This window comes from Punica granatum, chromosome 1 (genome assembly GCF_007655135.1).
Source record: "Punica granatum isolate Tunisia-2019 chromosome 1, ASM765513v2, whole genome shotgun sequence".
Classification (NCBI taxonomy): Eukaryota; Viridiplantae; Streptophyta; class Magnoliopsida; order Myrtales; family Lythraceae; genus Punica; species Punica granatum.
In genome coordinates this window covers 2,301,240-2,319,261 of record NC_045127.1, presented here as the reverse complement: position 1 = coordinate 2,319,261, position 18,022 = coordinate 2,301,240, and the positions used below count along the sequence as shown (strand labels likewise).

Here is an 18,022-nt window from a genome sequence, read left to right as displayed (position 1 = left end):
ACAAACTGATGGGCAAATGTAGAAAAGTACGGCTATGGGTTGTGTTCAACGGGCGAATGGTGGAGATGACCCCGCTCACGAGGTCGCTTCCCGGGAAATTAGACGAGGTGTCTGAGTCCCTTCCATAGAACATAGATGACAGGATAGAGCCTGATAACGCAGAACCAGCGGTGTCCAAATCGGGTGTTCTAATGTCCGACTGTGGCAGCATTGCAGTTATGTTTTCTAGTTCTCAAAGCACCTCAAGCATCGTTGAGCTGGTCCTTCCGTTCCTCCTCGCAGCACTTGAGGGCTAATGCCATGAACTTCTTGATGCAGTCAGAAAGTTGTAGGTCCATGCTCGGTCTATTATTGAGGGCGTTGGACATGCCCGACAAGCAGCCAGTACTGGAAACGAACTATATTGGGTAGCGTCATTAGAGTTTCCCCAAAGAAAAGACTTGGCCTAGAAAGATAATTAAAGGAGGGAAAAAATTAATACAAAGAAACGTGAAAGGGTTATACTCGGGTTTCCTTGTCCACCATCGGTGTTACCACCGTCGGCTCGTCTTAAATAATATATCTCCCGATTCTTTGTATATTCCTTCTTTGTATATTTTTATTGATTGATATCTTCCTTAGATTTTTGTCTCTGAGTCGTGTATTCCTATACAATTTTGATTACTCCAAGACAAGAAAATATTTTCTACTCACTGTTCTACACCAGTTCAGCGGAGAATGAGACTTGATTGGGAAGCAATATTCTCTTTAACCTTCACGAGGTCTTTCCATGTCCTGATCAGTAAATTGTCACTTTCGACTATCATTTCTTTGCAGATCTGAGAAGACGAGAAGGCGATGAGGACGGTCGAACTTGTTCCTTGGAGGAGTGGAAGCTGAAGCCTCTGAGTGGCGCGAAAGTCATGTTGAGATCCCCATAGATCTCACAATACCAACCCGGATTGTTCAGAGACATGAAGAAGTGGCACGGTTTTATGCTCTCAGATCTATGCGCGGGACTTGTTTACGAGGATTGATCCTGCAGAGGTCAGGATGTTGCTGGAAAGAGAGGGTGGAAGATGTGCTCGTTCGCAGACACAGCGAGAGACAGGAAGAGGAAAGATGCGAGCGAAGGCATTGGATGTGCCAGTGAAGCAGAGTTGTATGAGGGGAAGAGTCTATACTCGGGGATCGACAAGGGAAGGTTTGATCAAGAGGGAGAGGTCTAGAGATGCCAATCGGTGACAGTTGAAAGACACCTAAAGATGGCCAATCCTCATAAGAGTTGAATCATAAATTAGATACCATAATAATAACTTAATAAAGTACGCAAGGTTGCTGAAATTAGACAATAACATTTTGATACAGTCACCTTCTTAAACCGAGTCGAAACTGACAGAATTGGCTTTTTCTATATATAAATATATCGTGTTATATGTATGTGTTCACGCATCAAGTAAATGCCACTGTATATATTACATCATATACATCTATTGGGAAATTCAACACCAACCGTTCCAATATCTTGCGGCATCCTTGGATAAGGCAAACTCCAGATGTTACGAGGTTTACACGTTGATGCAGCAAATGTAGAAAAGCACACTTACCGGCATGTTCAACGAGGCCGGATGGTGGGGATGACCCCGCTCACAAGATCACTCCCTTGGAAATTAGAGGATGTGTAAGAGTCCCTTCCGTAAATAGATGACAGGATAGAGCCCGATGTCGCAGAACTTGAAGTGTCCGATTCAGGTGTTACTGTGTCCGACTGTGGCAACGTCACAGTAATGTTTTCGAGTTCCCGGACCACCTCAAGCATCGTGGGTCTGTCCTTCCCTTCCTCCTCGCAGCACTTGAGAGCCATTGCCATGAACTTCTTGACACGGTCGGCAGGGTAAGGGCCCATGCGCCGGTCTATTGTTGAGAACATCAGACCTGCCCGACAAGCCACCAGTACCTGGAAATGAATTATACGTCGGGAAGCATCATTAGCGTTTGCTGAATAAAACTTGCTTAATCAAATCAGTGGGCTGTGTTTTGTCAGAGCTGCCATGTCAAGCTTGCAGTGCAGAATGTTTTTGAGTTAGTTTGCCTCCCTTTGAACAATGAATAGGTCATTGATACAATCTTTTCGGACTAGTTTTAATTACTTGGCAGCTACTTGCCACGAGAAACACCGAGCAAAAGGGAACAGACCGATTCGTAGAAGATTTTAGATTCAGTCAGAGAACGATAGAGGGCAAACTATGTTATAGTACCTCCTGGACAATGTGCTTGCCATGATAAATGGGGCGCATCCCTGTCAAGAGCTCCAGGAATACGATTCCGAGGCTGTAAACATCACTCTTCTCTGTCAATTTGTGGGTCTGAAAATATTCGGGATCAACATAACCCTGTCGAAACAGAACAGAAAGAAGCTCAATGTATTAAAAATTGCACTAAAACTGACATTATGAACGACTTAGAGATAATTTTCATGACAATAAATAACGCTGGCTTACTGGTGTTCCTTTCACGTATGTGAATACATGAGCGCTCACGGATGCATCGGCATCAGCTTCAGGGAAGAGTCTCGAGATTCCAAAATCTGAGACCTTTGCATTAAACTTGCTGTCCAGCAATATGTTGTTTGCTTTGATATCGCGGTGTATGATGGGTGGGTCGGCCTCTGTGTGGAGGTACAGGATACCCTTCGCCGCCCCCAATGCCGTGCGCAGTCTCGCCACAAAATTCAGAGGACTTCCATGTCTAGCTGCATCATCTAACATACCAAGAGATGCATTTCAAAACGAGTTTTCTGATGTAATGGTCTTACTTTTATTCCTAGAATGAAGAATCTTACCATTACCAGATAGTAGGTCGTGGAGAGAGCCATTTGCCATGAATTCATACACCAACATCTGCAGGAATAAATAATAGATCATATATAAGAAGCTGCTGCCATACTGATACGATCCTCAGCAAAAATTTTAAACGAAATTTAAATGAAATGTTCAGGATTGTACCTGCTCACTTTGTTCATCACAGTACCCAATTAGTGAAACAAGGTTCCTATGATGGAGCCGTGACAGTAGTTCTATTTCAGTAAAGAACTCTTTCTGGCCCTGCAGGGAACCTCGCTGTGCTCGTTTAATTGCCACGACTGATCCATCGGCTAAGGTTCCTTTATAGACCTTTCCATACCCCCCTTGGCCAATCTGGCTCGTGATCTCAAAATTACTTGCTGCCTCTTCGAGTTCCTTGAAACTGAATCCTTTTATGCCATCAATTTTCATCGGAATCTTTGGAACTGCTTAAGGAACGAACCAGGAGTCAAAGGAAGAGAACTCAGAACAGCAGAAAACAACTGTTAGGGAAAGCATGAACCTGTCTGTTTCTCCCGGTCTTGGTCTTGTTGTTTCTTGCGACGGATGGTATAGAAGACAAATGCCATAGCCATGATAATGATGCCCCCGCAGGCGATGGATCCTAGCACTATTGCAGCAAGGACGCCCTTATTCATGCTCGAACTTGTTGGGATCATATCATCTGCAGAATATAATAATGATACTCTACTCCATCGCCCAAACTATTTTACATATAGATAACTTGCGTTTTATACGAACATGAGATACACGTACAATATTCATAAGGTCCTCTGAATGTAAAATTGAGCAGATCGTATGGACCAAAGGTGTCATTCCCGGGAATTGAATACGTCGCGATCTTGTTTACAAGATCTTGGAGAGCGGTTTCATTGAAATGATCCTCAGTGTAGTGGGGGTGGAATTTCAGGAACAACCGAAGTCTGGGACCTTCCTCCCAGATGAATGGGGTACTGATCTGCAGCTGATAGAGATCTAAATGAAGATTTGAGGTTATGTAGTGTCTGAACATATCGAAATACGGAGGGAAATCCGATATACTTGGACTCCTGAGAAGGAATCCAACCCTAACTGGTGCAGAACAGTTGCAACCGACTGGAGTATCAGGGACAAGTTCATAGCCTCCGGAGACAGGGCAGAGATACGCACTGGGACAAGTGTTATTGCTACTTCTTGGCGGGGACTCGCCTGTGTCAGTTTGATTCCCACAGGAGTTGGCGATGTTTAGTTCGTTCGCTCTTCGACAAATGGGATTACCTTCAAGCCTGTATATGCATTAAGGAAAGAACATACGTGAAATTACTATTACGATTCCAAATAGCTTTAGCATGCCATGTTCTAATATGGATGGGTTCCGTTTGGTCTATGCCTATACCAAAAGCTGGACCACTCTTATGTGCGAGCTCCATTCCATTTAATAATCATTTCTTCATAGCACACACCAACTTACATTATGGTAACATTGGATGGAGGATTAAGACTCCCGGCAAGATCTGTAAGAGCATTGCTCCGGAAATTCCTGTGAAATCATATTAGACATGCAAAATCAGGACGCTTATCTAAATCTCCAAGAGTGGGACGTCCTGTAGAATAATATGTCCAAAAGCAACTAAAAGATAATTTGGTTTCCGAAAAGGACGTCTTTGCTTACAATACGAGTCTTGCAACAGAAGCAAAAGTCCTATTCTGCCATATATCCGTTGGGACATCACCACTCAAGAAGTTATTCTCCAGAGACCTACATTGGAATTCTATCAGTCTGCTGAAATGGAGGTAAAAAAATGTCTCGAAAAGCAATTGCAAAATCAACTTCAGATCTCCCTACAGGTTCTGAAGGCGGGGAAGACCAGAAAAGTTTGACGGTATAGTTCCACCCAGCTGGTTATTGGACAGGTCGCTGCACCATTCATGAGGATCGGATTAATCTTCGAGAGCATTCATAGTCGCGGTAGGATATAACAAGCATCGGGAAAAGTAACTATGATGTCTCAAAAATCTTACATCGTTGTGATACCGGTGTAAAGCCTATTTGTTGGTATTGTTCCATTTAGTTTATTATGGCTAAGATCTCTGCAACATAAAAACCTGGATTAACGTTGGAGAAATTAAAAGGATTCTAGTGCATTCCAACAAATTCCAAGCTGCTTTAAAGTTTACTCTTCCGCATATATATTGCGTTCACTAGTAGATTTTTCTTGTCTTTTGATAAGTATAAAGCCTATTTTTTGCATATAGACTGCATTGACTAGTAGATTGGGCTCTTCATCTTGATAGAGTAAGGAGAATATAAAGCTTGTACTGGTGAACAAGAGAACCAGAAACTTACAAATAAAGAAGTTTCGGTATGGTGCCGAAGTCAGGAACAGTACCCTGCAACTTGCAGTTTCTAAGGCTCCTGTAGAGTTAAACAATAGAGAAGGGAATCGAAATAGTGATCGGAAATCAAATAAATCTACCAGTATGTTCAGGGAGAGAAATACAGAGGGAGGGAGAGATCTTACAGCTTCAAGAGATTGCTCATGTTGGTATAGGACTGTGGAATCTCGGTCCCCTCAAAGTTGTTGTTATCAACTTGCCTGAGCAACGAGGAGCCAAATAGGACATCAGTGCATTTTGTTTAATTTTGAAACCCCAAGATTAATTATCAACATAAAGTACGATGGAGTTAGCCAAGCAACTTCAATACCCATTTGACACTGTCATGTTCTTGCTTACGGCAACTGATGAAATCATTTTCACTTTCCACTGATTGACATCTATATAATATCAGATTGTATGCTGATAGAAACTACGGCTTCTCGGCAATCACCAGCAATTGATAATGATTTGGTATTTAAGACGGTATATGTTGAGTAAAATGAGAATGAAGTCAGCTCACAGGATCCTTAGTTTCGGCATCCTAGAAAGTTCTGGCGGAAGATACCCCGATAAGTTGTTATTGTCCAACAGGCTGCAAAATATCTCTTTCACAGTTAACGGATGGGACAAAAAGCACGTGCATGATTGAAGACTCGGACTTACAAATGTACGAGTTGAGGTAATTTATGGAGCTCGGGAGGAATCTGGCCACTGATGGAATTGTTATTCATGTGACTGCAGAATGGAAAAGGCAATGCAAGTAAACACCTACACCGGAAAACTACAGATATTTTTAGAGCATGCGATGATCGAGGTTTTCTGGAAGACTTGCAAGTGCAGGGCTTTGGGCAAATTCGCAAATGATTTCGGCAGTGGACCAGATATGTTGTTCAAATCCAGTTGAAACCTAGTTATATTCGGGAGATAACCGAGCTCATCTGGTAGAGGACCTGATATCTGGTTTCCGCTAAGAAGTCTGCAAGAAAAACACCCATATTATAAGCGGTCTCCCGGAGATTGTTGGCAGGGTCCATGTCGAGTAGCCAAAACGGTGCGAATGTTGACATACAAAAGATTCAGCGAAGTCATGTTGCCTATCTCCTTGGGTATGCTTCCACTTATATTGTTAAACATGAAGTCCCTGGCAAAAGAGTTTCGCATTTCAACTTTTTAAGTGAAACAAAGACCGACATCCTTGGATCATGAAGCACAGTTCCATAATTGAAATGCATTCACATACAAGATAGTCATATGTGCCAATCTTCCAAGCTCGGGAGCTAAATTTCCCGATAGGTTCCTCCTTATCAATCGCCTGCAACATATAAGAAAAACTGAAAGGCAAGACTAGAGACTTATACGGCAGAGTTAGTGGTTCGGTGAGTACAGTGTCAATTAAGCAAAGAGAAGAATGTGATGGCAAGTCATAGATCATACAATTCTTGAACATGCAGATAACCATCGTTCGGATTGAAATAACAGACCACTCCCGTCCAGTTGGATGTGCAGGGGTCACCTTTTCTCCAGTTCCTCAGTCTGTTCCTAGGATCTTTGAGTTGACGACGGACAGCTCTCAGGGCAATTACTGCAGTGAAATACGACTTAGTTAAATTGGGAAATGAGACAATCAACGATAATAGATACAAACGAGGTTAAGAAATTGATGGGACCTTCTTCTCTTTGGGTAATCTGCCCAAAGGCAGGCTGAGCAAAGCAGAATGCAACTAAAGCAACAAGAATGCCAAGCAAGAGAAGCCGACACCGAACCATCTCCTGCCCGTATATGTATCAAGGACAATTAGCAAAAAGCCATCGGTAGTCAGTAGAACTAACTTATCGACATCAGCAGCAGCAACTGAATTACACGGCAGTGCATAAAAACAGGCAAAAAGAATAAAAGCTCCGCACTGAAGGTCACTTGCACAAAAATCTCTATAATTATAACGAGAACAATTAGAAGCCCATAGAAATCCATGAACAGGGAGGGAATTCGCAAGTCACAACGCATAGAAATCCATAAAAAGAACCAAAAAATTCCTACTTCCGGATTCCCTCAAACACAAAGAAGGAAAGGACTCCGACAGTCCCGTAAGTTTGTATCTCCGAAGGCTCAGTCAAGAATTAAAATGAAAATTACAGATATAGATAGAAAGGGAGGGTTTGGTAAAATGGCACTTTCGATTATCGGTCATCATGGATTTCATGACAGGATGAGAAGACAGTGAGAGGAAAGTGGACTGATTCCTGAATAGTGCTGGAAGTCGAAGCGAAAGGCTATTTAGTGTAATCCAATTTTTTAAAATTCAGTTAGGAGTTGACCGTTATATATAAACCATATTATTGAATTAATTAACGGTTAATTGGCTTAAGTTTCCCAATTGTTAGTCAATAATTAATAATCCTCCAATGAACATGCACCTTTCTAGGATTGAACCATTCAGATGGATGTGTTAGTTAGGGCTCTTACCCACGTCTATTAAACTGAGATAAACTGTTAAACTCTGGATTAGGATGTTTCAAACAATTTTAAAAGTTTTTTGATGATCCTAATGAAATTGCAAAATAAAAAAAAAAAAGGAGAATTCACCCAAAAAAAGAGAGAGAATGAATATTAAGTAGCATTCAAGTAATTAACGTTATTATTCTTAACTATAGCAATCTAATCGGTTCTTTTATCATATTATCGTGAGATAAGAATATTTAAGACTTTCTTCGTATATCCAAAGATCTCAGACGAGACAAAACTAATGAGACATTGTCAGGTATCAACTATTCATGATTATCGTAATTAACAAAAAATTAGAATGCGTGCGTGCTCCATGGCAATTGGTCTGAACTAGTCTAGGTCAACACCCTCCCCCTATTGGGCAAGAAGACAAAAGAGGCTTATTATGTACGCAATTGTTGTTTTATTATCTTTTTTGGATAAGTTATTAATTGATATATATATATATATATTAACGCACGGGACAGATATCGAGTAAAATTTAAGTGTCAAGACGGGGCCGCCCCGAAACATCTTTGGGCCCAGTGGGCCACATTTCCACATGTCCACGGGGTCCATGTCTGATATAATTGAGGAACGTCAGATCTTATTCACCAATTATTGCAAAAATGCATGGGATTGCTCCGTCTCTGTCGGAAAATCCTTTGACTCTAGGATGGACAGAGGGGATGAAATGGTCATCCCTAGAATTTTCACAGAAATTCACGTGGCTTCTTCAGAATTTTCATAGAAATTTTCATATAGTTATTTGAATTTTAATAGAATTTCTTATATTCATCTCCCGTAACTTGAAAATTTTATCTTATTATTCGCTCTATTTAGGATCTCATCCCTCAAGTCCTAATCCCGAGTTCGTCCCTGCTTTGCCTTTAAATCCAAACTCGAGTCATTCAACAACTAATGAATCAATCAGCGGAAATCACAATGATGTCTACCCGAACCATGCCCGAAAAATCCCGTAACATCGGTCACAAACTCTACAGGCATGCTCCGACCTCATCAATTCAATCCACCATTATTCATCACTTACTCGAAATTCTGAGTCCATCTCTGAAGTAGACCCAACCCAAATGTTTGAAAGGCCTAATTGAACACAGGGAGAGAATTTTCAATGAAGGATCCTTCATAGACTGTCACTTGTTAGGACTGAATGCTGTTCTTCGACAGTTACCTCTGTTTTCTTGTCTGTCTCAGGACATGAACACAAATGTTTGCCCCATTATCATTGATCTGTTCCTCCCCAACTCTCTTTTCTTTAGTTAGGCTCAACAGTGTAGTGCACTTGCCATGCACCGTTTCCCGTGAGAATCGGTGAAATAGAGCGTCAAAGATTCCAAAGATTCATACCCTCTGGGTACTTTTCATGAACTCCGATGAGAGGAAAAAAGTGAGTATTAACAAGTACTTCAAGGATATTGTTTAAATTTACGTTTTTTTCAATAAATTGTATTGCCTGAATTTCCGATGAAGATACTTTAAAGGTCCTCTCTTTGTCCATTCAAAGTTGCATTTTTTAAGTGGAACGAGTTCCGAAGCGGGTCAAACGCGATCGCCTTTAGAATGTGATCGCACAGCACTTTGCCAACATTTTATGGAGAAGTGTGTGCCGTGAAATCATGCTGCCCACCCAAAAAGGGAAGTGGTGTGAACTACTGAAAGGAAACACTCGGTTTAATAAAAGCTTAAAAGCTATTATGGAGGCCATTCAAATAAAGTTTTTAAATGATTCAGAAGGAGAGGATCTTGTTCAACAGGAGTTGGAGGCATGTAAGAATTACATGGAGGTGATTAAACCTGAAAAAAGCTATTTTAAGCAGAAATCTCGAGTTTAATGGCTCAAACTTGGGAACCAAACACTTCTTTTTTCCACCAGTCAGTCAGGGAAAGGACCTCAAGAAACACCATCAAAGTTCCGGTTTCTTCTGAAGGAAGGAAGTTGGACTAGAATGAGGAAATCAAGAACGAAGCTACATCCTTGTACACGGTGCTTTCCACAAATAATAATTCTATTGTTTCTGTTGATCAACTTTCTCCTCTGATCAATAAAAAAGTGTCTGATGCCACGAATAACATGTTACCTGCTGAGATATCTGATGATAAAATCAAGCAGACATTGTTCTTTATGGGGTCTGATCAAGCAGACATTGTTCCATGCCTGGTCCGAGTTGAAGTTAAATCAGGGTAAAACAGAGCTTTATTGTGGTGGCCTGAATGAAGAAAGATCTATGGAACTATTGCAGCTTACAGGCTTTAGGAATGGATCCTTACCCATCAGGTATTTGGGTCTTCCTCTTACATCGGCAAGCTTTCATTATGAGAGTCTAATGGAGAGAATTACTCAAAGAATAAAAGCATGGACAACAAAGTGTCTTTCACATGCAGAGAGAATTCAACTGATAAATTTAGTCCTCTTTGGTATGGTTTCATATTAGTGTGCCAATTTCATATTGTCCAAGAACGTTGTCCAGTTGGTGCATCAAAGATGTAGAGCTTTCTTGTGGAAAGGCTCAAATGAATATAAGGGAGACGGAAAGGTCGGCTGGGAGGAAATCTATCTGCTTAAGGGAGAAGGTGGTCTAGGCATTCGAAACATAGAAGTTTAGAACAAAGCATGTGTCATGAAGAACATTTGGATGATCCTAACTAACTCAGGCTCCCTGTGAGTGGCCTGGGTGAAAAGATACTTCGTAAAGAGGATATGTTTTTGGACATTGAAAGTTCATGGAGATTGCTCCTGGAACTGGAGAAAGATACTTAAGCTGCAACAATGGATCAGACCTCTTATTGAACATAAGGTGGGGCCCAGTAAAAATATTAGTTTTTGACATGACAAATGGCTACCAGTGTGATGCTTAGCCGATTTCTGTAGTCGTAGATCCTTGTGTTTTCCTTCTATAAATGGTTAGCAAAGTTCTGAAAGAGAATGGATGGCATTGGCCTCAAAGCAGTGACCCTCAAGCAAAAGGAGTAAAATGCTTGGTTGGAGGACTTGCTCTACATACCCAAGTCATGGTGATCTTGACAATCGACAAGTCAGGTTCCTTTTCCACGTTAAGCTCTTGGGGAAGAGCAAGAATCCCGAGACCATTTAGAGTGCGTTTGGATTGAGAGTTGAGTTGAGTTGAGTTTTGGTTTTAATTGGTTTATAATGATTGTATTGTTGAATTATGAGAAAATGTGTGAAAAAGTAATAAATAATTGAGAGAAAATAATGATTAAGTAATGATTGTGTTGTTGAATTGTGAAAAAGTAATGAATAGTTGAAAAATTTTAATATTAAAAATTGAATTGAATGGTTAAAAAAAATTAAAAATAAAAAAAGTAATGATTGTGATGTTAAATTGAAGATAAGTGGAGTGGAGTTGAGTTGAGTTGAGTTGAATATTGTTGGGAAAACAAACGCTTAATATTCTTTATGGGTCACAAATGGTATTCGAAGAAGCATCTTAAGTAGAGTTGGTCTCTCTCATCAACACTCCAATTAACAATTTGAATTCCTTTAGGTCTCCTCCTTGAAGGGTAGATCTTTGGATACAACATGCTTGAAGACCCTATGGACAGTATATATATACAAGATTTGGGCTGAGAAAAACAATAGAGTTTTCCAACAGTAGGCTACTGATGTTGCTGAGTTGATTCGCTAAGTTTTTGAAGTTCTGAGGATGAAAATATTTTCTGTTCCAAATGTTGATATCAATATAGCTATTAGGGAGAGAATCGAGGGATATGATATGGAGAAAATCAATTAGGGATATCAAAGAATATTTAATATTTATGATATTGTGTAATCTTTGATATATTTTCACTATTGTTGCATTCCATATACTATAAATAAGAATACATTCACACCATTTGGTGTGTATGACATTCTAGTAAATTCTCTATATTCTTTATGGTATCAGAGCCTGCTGTCCAGTAACATGGTCGACCTTAACTAGGCTAACCTATCTCTTTTCTCTCTTTTTCGATCCTCTAAATTCTTCATTCCTACACTTCCCATGGCTGACCTGACTTCAACCCTCAGTCTTCATTCAGAGCGGGTTACGCTTCCACATGCCTACGCGCGTATGCGCATGCACTCACACCACGCCAGACCTAGTATGTCCGAGTGCAGCCAAAAGTGCGCCTCGTGTTAGTGTCCCCCTCATCCAAGCACGGAAGATGAGCCCGGCTCGAGATCAATTGTTGAGGGCGGATGTTTAAGGGCACGTGACAACGTGTGAGCAGAAATAGACCACACGTTGCACGTGAGGGCGGGTGTTGAGGAGTAAAATGGGATAAATCCTACATCGGAAAAAGAAAAGGAAAATACATGGGTTAATATATGGCTTGAGTACCACCACTTATCAACTTAAGCTTTTGGGTTACAGATGAGCTCAAGTTTGTGTAGGCCCAAGTGGAAATTTTACTTGGTATCAGAGCGGGACCATTCTGCTGCTACTGATTAAAGCTTCCGCTAAATATGCAACCTCAATTTTGCACTTGTCAACCCCAATTTCTCTACCTTTCTTTCACAGTTCTACCCGGGAAAGCTTCATTTTCCTCGCCTACTTAGATTGTCTGAAATAAATCTCTCCTCCCTGCAGATTGTCTCCGTCTCCCGCTTATCGACAAGAATACCTCAAATTCTTTTGTCCTACTGCAGCGATAGTCAGCATTGGATTTGAGTCACACAATTTCGAGTTTTTCCTTCCTCTCTCTCTCTCTAGACTTGTCTGCGGAATCTCTCTCGTTTCTTCCACCCCAAATCTCGACAATTATCTTTTCTGCAACCACTGGTCGTGCTCGACCTTCCTTAAATTTTTGGTTGTCCCGAACCCCAGTCACGGCCTCGTCTTCTCAAGTCTCTCTTTTGCCAATGCTCACAGCTTTTCTCTCTGTTGGTCTTTCCCTCTAAACCTTTCACGCCCAATCTCCTTTAAAACTGGGCTATTGCATTTTTTCCCCTTTCAACCTATTCTACTTGTGGTCACGGGCTTTTACACTGCCAAGGACGTGAAAGCCAGCTTTTCCAAGCCATTTCTAATTCACTTCATCAGGCGGCGACCGATCAACTCAATGGTCCTCTTACGAAGGGTCTATTCACACTACATTTGCTAAAATCAGTTTCAAGCTCAACGTGCGGCCTCCCCGTTGTGCTTGCTGGGGAGTATTAGGGAGAGAATCGAGGGATATGATATGGAGAAAATCAATTAGGAATATCAAAGAATATTTGATATTTATGATATTGTGTAATCTTTGATATATTTTCACAATTGTTGCATTTCATCTACTATAAATAAGAATACATTCACACCATTTGGTGTGTGTGACACTCTAGTAAATTCTCTATATTCTTTAATAGCAATTCAATTATAGCCAAGTCTTTCGGTTTTAGATAAATTTTGCTAGTTCTTTGTATATAAACTGCCCATTGGATGAGTGGATGTAACCTTTGTATATATTCCATTTATCAATGAAAGTTGCACCATTTATTAAAAAAAATAAAAAAAGCTTTAAAGCTCCTGATCATTATCATTCTTATTTTATTAATTTCTGGTCATCAAAGGATGGGAAGACGTTAAAGCAGAAGATGACAAAGCATTGAAGAAAAGCAAAAGGGAAGGAGCACAGTAGTGGCGCCCCCTGCAAAAGCGAACAGCCGATGAGATCAGAGGTGGGGGCTGCTTCTCTGAATCATTGTAGGAGATGGGTCTCCTTTTTTTAATAATTTGTTCGGTGAATATCGGCAGTCTCTTCTTTCCATTGGCATTATAATTAGTCCAGGAGGAGCCAATGCTTTCTTTTTGACTCCATTGATGAACACTGGAGCTTGGAGGGGAAATGGTGTCTGAGCATCCTCTTCCTTCCTCTAACCGCTCTCCCAAACTCAGCAGCAACAGCAGCTTCTTCACTACTCGGTACTCTGCTCTGTCTTAACATGTAAACTTTGTCTGGTGTGCTTTTATTTGTTTGAAGCTTGAGACAAGGATCCCGTGTCTTGACCAAAAATATAAGCTTTATACCCCAAAAGATCTGTCGAATTCTGCCCGGGATTTGTTCTTGATATCGCAGCTTCAACGGGCTTCTGCTGGCACTCTGAAGTTTGGAACTTCCTCTACATGCGAGCACTTGTTCTTGCTTTGATCTTCCAGATTGCTTTCTTTGTTTAAACAATGGGAGTACCGATTTGTCGGATTTTCTGATCTCCAAGCTGAGTGCTGAGTGACGATTTCTTTTAGCTCGTGAAGGTCTTATTTATCTGTATGCAGTATCTTCTCTGATGTAGCTGGTGACATTACGATAGTTGTCCATGAGGAGTCTTTCTTGCTGCACAAGGTACGGTCCCTTAACTATCTTTCCTTTTTCCGAAATGTAATGGATGGTCTGAAACATCTGGATTGTGTTTCAGTTTCCCTTGGTGGCTCGTAGTGGGAGAATACGGAAGCTCATTGCCAGCTTCGACAAAGATTCGGGAGTTTCAATGCTCGAGTTTCCCGAATTCCCTGGTGGGCCCCATTCTTTCGAGCTTGCCATGAAGTTCTGCTATGGGATAAACTTCCAGATCATGACCGCGAACATTGCAGGCCTCCGCTGCGCTGCAGATTTCCTGGAGATGACTGAGGACTACAGGGAAGACAACCTTGTTTCCCGAACAGAAGCATTCCTGGACGAGGTTGTCTGCCAGAGTCTCGAGAAGTCTGTGGAAGTCCTAACTTCGTGCGAATCCCTGGGTCCAATGGCCGAGGAGGTTGGGATTGTCAAGAAATGTGTCGAGGCTATAGCCATGAATGCTTGCAAAGAACAGCTGGTGTCAGGCTTGTCTAGGCTAGAATGTGATGATCGGTCATCGGAATTTAAGGGCGGTTGCCTAGATTGGTGGGTTGAAGACCTATCGAGTTTAGGGATCGAATCTTATCAGAGGGTCATTAGAGCAATGGGAGGACTTGGGATTCGGCCTGATAGTATTATCATGTCTCTAATGCATTATGGGCAGAACTCGCTGAAGGGTGCTGGGAGAGGTCAGATTTGGAGCTTGTCTAGGATGAAACCGGACCGTGGGTTCGGAGACAGAGATCAGAGGAAGGTCGTGGAAACGCTTGTGACTCTGATGCCCTCGGATAAGAACTCCTCGGTGCCCCTGAGCTTCTTGTTCGGATTGCTGAGGATGGCAATAATGGTTGATGCAGACGTTTCTTGCAGACTTGAGCTCGAGAGGAGGATATCGTTTAGGCTTGAAATGGTCTCCCTTGATGATCTTTTGATTCCTTCAGTTCGACCTGGAGATTCCTTGTTTGATATAGACACGGTTCACCGAATACTGGTAAATTACCTCCAGCGTATGGAGGAAGAGGAAGAAAATGTAGCCAACAGTGAATACGAGTCTGATATGCTTAATTCTCCTGGTCATGGCTCGCTGCTCAAGGTTGGACGGCTCATCGATGCGTATCTGGCAGAGATTGCCCCCGATCCTTACCTGAGCTTGCAAAAGTTCAGTGCTATGATCGAGATTCTACCAGATTATGCCCGCGTGATTGATGATGCACTATATCGAGCGGTTGATATATATCTAAAGGTAAAGTTTCAATTCTTCTGCACTCGATTATATCAAATAATGATTACATCATGGTGACTTCACCTCCAAGTTTTAAGTTTTCGGAAAAGTTGCAATGATCGATGTGCGATGACTACTAGAGAATGCATTTTGGCTCATCTCATTAACTATTGGATTTTCAGGCACACCCACTCACCGAGCACGAGTGCAAGAAACTCTGCAAGTTCATAGACTGCCAGAAGTTATCTCAAGAAGCCTGCAACCATGCAGCACAGAATGATCGGCTTCCCCTCCAAATGACCGTTCGCGTGCTCTACTTCGAGCAGCTCCGACTAAAGACTGCCTTTTCGGGAAGTTCTGGTGATGGATTTTTCTCCCAAAAGATGAGCAGCGGGATTCCAAGTGCACCTATGTCCCCTCGGGATAACTATGCTTCGTTAAGGAGGGAGAATCGAGAACTCAAGCTCGAGATATCAAGGATGAGAGTGAGGCTCAGCGAACTTGAGAAGGAGCAGAGGGTCATGAAACAGGGGATGATGGACAAGGCAGGGAATGGAAAGACATTGTTAAATTCGATATCGAGAGGGTTCGGGAGGATTGGGATTTTCGGCACACAGAGCAGTAGGAAAAGACAGAAACCTGGTAGAAAATCTCGGAGTAGGAGGCATTCGGTTTCCTAGAGTTGTCCGATTTTTTTTCGCAATGTAATCGATATTTCTTTGAGGATCATGGGACTATTCGAGTTCAATTCCATTTGTTTATTACAAAACAATGAGATCACATCACCTTATCAGTAGGATGTTCAAGATATAATAACAAGACCGCAGGCTAATTACGAACAAACTTCACGGAAAAGAATCGAACAGGAAAAGAATGGTAAATGAAACCTCGGTGTGGAACCTAAAGAGAAGAATATATTTATGTATATGTTGCAATGGTTAATCACGCGGTAGTTTGTCCAAGAAGACGCTTCCTTATCTGCAGCAACCAGTGGAAAGTTCAGGAAGACTGACTCAAGATAGAAGAAAAGTCGGAAAAAAGAATGTTGAATTCTATCGATCTGCTTACCTCAGGCAGCTTCTGCCGGAAGACAACATCCAACCGAGCATCAAGAGTATTCTCACAGACTATCTTTCCATCCTGTGAAGCTAAGACCACTCCACCCGAGCTTCGGAAACCAGTAAAAATAGTTTATCAAACAAGACAACGATAATCTAAGACGAACACATCAGAGCCGATAGATACATCGTGACCAGTTTATTTGAAGAATAGCAGAAAATATACCAGGAAGGTTCATGAGAATCGGCACTCTTGGGAGGTGGCGGGAGGAAAACACCCTCACCAAGTGTAATAGTGGGAGGTTGCGTTTTCGCTTTATCGGCGTACTCCTTCTTCGCCTTTTCCAGAATGGACTCCACGAGCTTCCGGTCCACTTCCCGGCATCGAAGCAGAACCGCTGGTTCCTTCAGTCGCAGCAGGCTCTGCCTCACGCAAGGAACAATCCTGAGTCTCAGAATAAGCCGGCCCTGCTAAAATTAAATGCCGTATTGCTTAAGAAAAAAATATTGGAGCTTATTCGAGCACCTGTACAATCAGGTCTTTAAGGAGTTTCTTGTACGAATTCTTATTGTTTGAGACACGGAGAAGCTCTTTGGTTGCAGCTTCTTTCATGGAGTTGACAACATCGTCCTGAGCCTGAAGGTACTTCAGACGGCACGCGTTCAGCTGCATCGAGTACTCTCTGCACAGCCAAATACCGATGTTTCATAAGACGATATACTATTTACTTTGCAGTTTTCCATGATGTTTTTTGTTACTGTGTCACGTCGATCACAAGCTAGACAGTAATAGAAGCGAGATTGAAGGAACAGTTTTGAGCATGAACTGACATTTTCTTTCGCACTTCAACCTGCTTCGCCTTCCGCTCATATTCCTGCCGGATCTTCTTCTTCTCGGAATCAACAATTTGCAGCTTCTCTATGTTGAATTCCTGGAATTAAACAAAACACAGCTACGTAATTATAAATTCAACCAATCCCTCTGGAAACCAGTCCAAGCACATCACCTGGGCGAGTTCTACAGCCATCTAATACGATTCGAAGTCAAGAATGTGACGAGGAGCAAAGTTATAGATACAACCCTAACCAATCTCTTAATATACATGGTTTAAGCTATTACATTCGTACTTCCACAAATTATGACCATCACGACTGTAGAACGTGTACATTGTCCGAGGATAGGACGGATCCATTCTCAAATGCTCTGATTTTTCATATCCGATAATGTAAAATAGCTAGGAATGGGAAGGGGACCTCTTCGGCAGAGACAGAGATCTCGTTGGCCTTCTCCTCTGCCTCCTGGCGGATGAACCGGATCATCTGCTGTATCTGCTTGGACACATCCCCGTCGTTCATCTTGCCGACTCTCGTTTCGGTCTATCCGACTGATCGATTTTTCTTATACACTTGCAATGGAACAATGCGTTCTCTTGATACAAAAAGTGAGAGGGAGAGCAGCAGATATTACTGAACGTAAGGATTTAGTAGCCAACAAAAACGGCTAATATACAAACAATTTTTTTTAAAAAAAAAAAAAAAGGTGAGAAATTTCCGAAGAGACCACACACGAGAGTGAATGTATCGGTTGGGAGATGCGAAATTTCGTGCGAAGTATGTTGAGATTAGGACACCTCGAGATCTTTTGTTTTTGAATGAATGGTTTTTCTTCTTTTTTTGTTTTAAATTTTGAAAGATTCAAAGATGAATCCACATATTTCGGAAATTT

General features: G+C 41.6%; 3 protein-coding genes across 9 annotated transcripts; 1 reads left to right on the top strand and 2 right to left on the bottom strand.

The window, feature by feature from the left end:
- Positions 1-1,323: 1,323 nt before the first annotated feature.
- On the bottom strand, positions 1,324-7,377 carry LOC116187541 (probable LRR receptor-like serine/threonine-protein kinase At1g06840). 5 transcript variants are annotated; one of them, XM_031516286.1, is made up of 21 exons: positions 7,240-7,377; positions 6,869-6,971; positions 6,636-6,783; positions 6,442-6,513; positions 6,271-6,342; positions 6,034-6,177; positions 5,865-5,936; positions 5,722-5,793; positions 5,345-5,419; positions 5,170-5,238; positions 4,845-4,913; positions 4,669-4,740; positions 4,495-4,581; positions 4,294-4,362; positions 3,600-4,108; positions 3,346-3,507; positions 2,985-3,268; positions 2,822-2,879; positions 2,481-2,740; positions 2,238-2,372; positions 1,324-1,936 (listed from the first exon to the last, which is right to left on the bottom strand). In XM_031516286.1, exons 2-21 carry the CDS (start codon positions 6,966-6,968, stop codon positions 1,595-1,597), a joined length of 2,871 nt encoding a protein of 956 aa, XP_031372146.1. In that variant the 5' UTR covers positions 6,969-6,971; positions 7,240-7,377; the 3' UTR covers positions 1,324-1,594. The 5 variants fall into 5 exon arrangements, with proteins under 5 accessions (XP_031372146.1, XP_031372168.1, XP_031372157.1 ...); XM_031516308.1 differs by having other exon boundaries at positions 2,481-2,731; XM_031516297.1 differs by having other exon boundaries at positions 2,828-2,879.
- Positions 7,378-13,326: 5,949 nt separating this feature from the next.
- LOC116193025 (BTB/POZ domain-containing protein At3g08570) lies at positions 13,327-16,031 on the top strand. 3 transcript variants are annotated; one of them, XM_031521750.1, is made up of 5 exons: positions 13,327-13,604; positions 13,956-14,022; positions 14,096-14,192; positions 14,271-15,259; positions 15,421-16,031. In XM_031521750.1, exons 1-5 carry the CDS (start codon positions 13,528-13,530, stop codon positions 15,916-15,918), a joined length of 1,728 nt encoding a protein of 575 aa, XP_031377610.1. In that variant the 5' UTR covers positions 13,327-13,527; the 3' UTR covers positions 15,919-16,031. The 3 variants fall into 3 exon arrangements, with proteins under 3 accessions (XP_031377610.1, XP_031377609.1, XP_031377611.1); XM_031521749.1 differs by having other exon boundaries at positions 13,328-13,604; positions 14,096-15,259; XM_031521751.1 differs by having other exon boundaries at positions 13,330-13,604; positions 13,759-14,022; positions 14,096-15,259.
- On the bottom strand, positions 15,976-17,797 carry LOC116193026 (V-type proton ATPase subunit E2). The gene is made up of 6 exons (XM_031521752.1): positions 17,551-17,797; positions 17,128-17,228; positions 16,823-16,979; positions 16,523-16,719; positions 16,307-16,406; positions 15,976-16,216 (listed from the first exon to the last, which is right to left on the bottom strand). The coding sequence occupies exons 1-6, from the start codon at positions 17,650-17,652 to the stop codon at positions 16,181-16,183; spliced, it is 693 nt and encodes a 230-aa protein (XP_031377612.1). The 5' UTR covers positions 17,653-17,797; the 3' UTR covers positions 15,976-16,180.
- Between the last annotated feature and the right edge of the window lie 225 nt (positions 17,798-18,022).

Bases quoted from the DNA above. Each gene is read 5' to 3' on its own strand.
- LOC116187541 (XM_031516286.1), bottom strand. From the start codon at position 6,968: ATGGTTCGGTGTCGGCTTCTCTTGCTTGGCATTCTTGTTGCTTTAGTT. The intron at 6,784-6,868 runs GTCCCATCAATT...ATTTCACTGCAG, and splicing joins GATTACCCAAAGAGAAGAAG to TAATTGCCCTGAGAGCTGTC. The intron at 4,914-5,169 runs GTAAGTTTCTGG...TTTATGTTGCAG, and splicing joins ATACCGAAACTTCTTTATTT to AGATCTTAGCCATAATAAAC.
- LOC116193025 (XM_031521749.1), top strand. From the start codon at position 13,528: ATGGTGTCTGAGCATCCTCTTCCTTCCTCTAACCGCTCTCCCAAACTC. The intron at 13,605-13,955 runs GTACTCTGCTCT...ATCTGTATGCAG, and splicing joins AGCAGCTTCTTCACTACTCG to TATCTTCTCTGATGTAGCTG. The intron at 15,260-15,420 runs GTAAAGTTTCAA...TTGGATTTTCAG, and splicing joins CGGTTGATATATATCTAAAG to GCACACCCACTCACCGAGCA.
- LOC116193026 (XM_031521752.1), bottom strand. From the start codon at position 17,652: ATGAACGACGGGGATGTGTCCAAGCAGATACAGCAGATGATCCGGTTC. The intron at 17,229-17,550 runs GTCCCCTTCCCA...GTTTAATTCCAG, and splicing joins TCTCTGTCTCTGCCGAAGAG to GAATTCAACATAGAGAAGCT. The intron at 16,217-16,306 runs GTAAGCAGATCG...TGGTTGCTGCAG, and splicing joins TCCGGCAGAAGCTGCCTGAG to ATAAGGAAGCGTCTTCTTGG.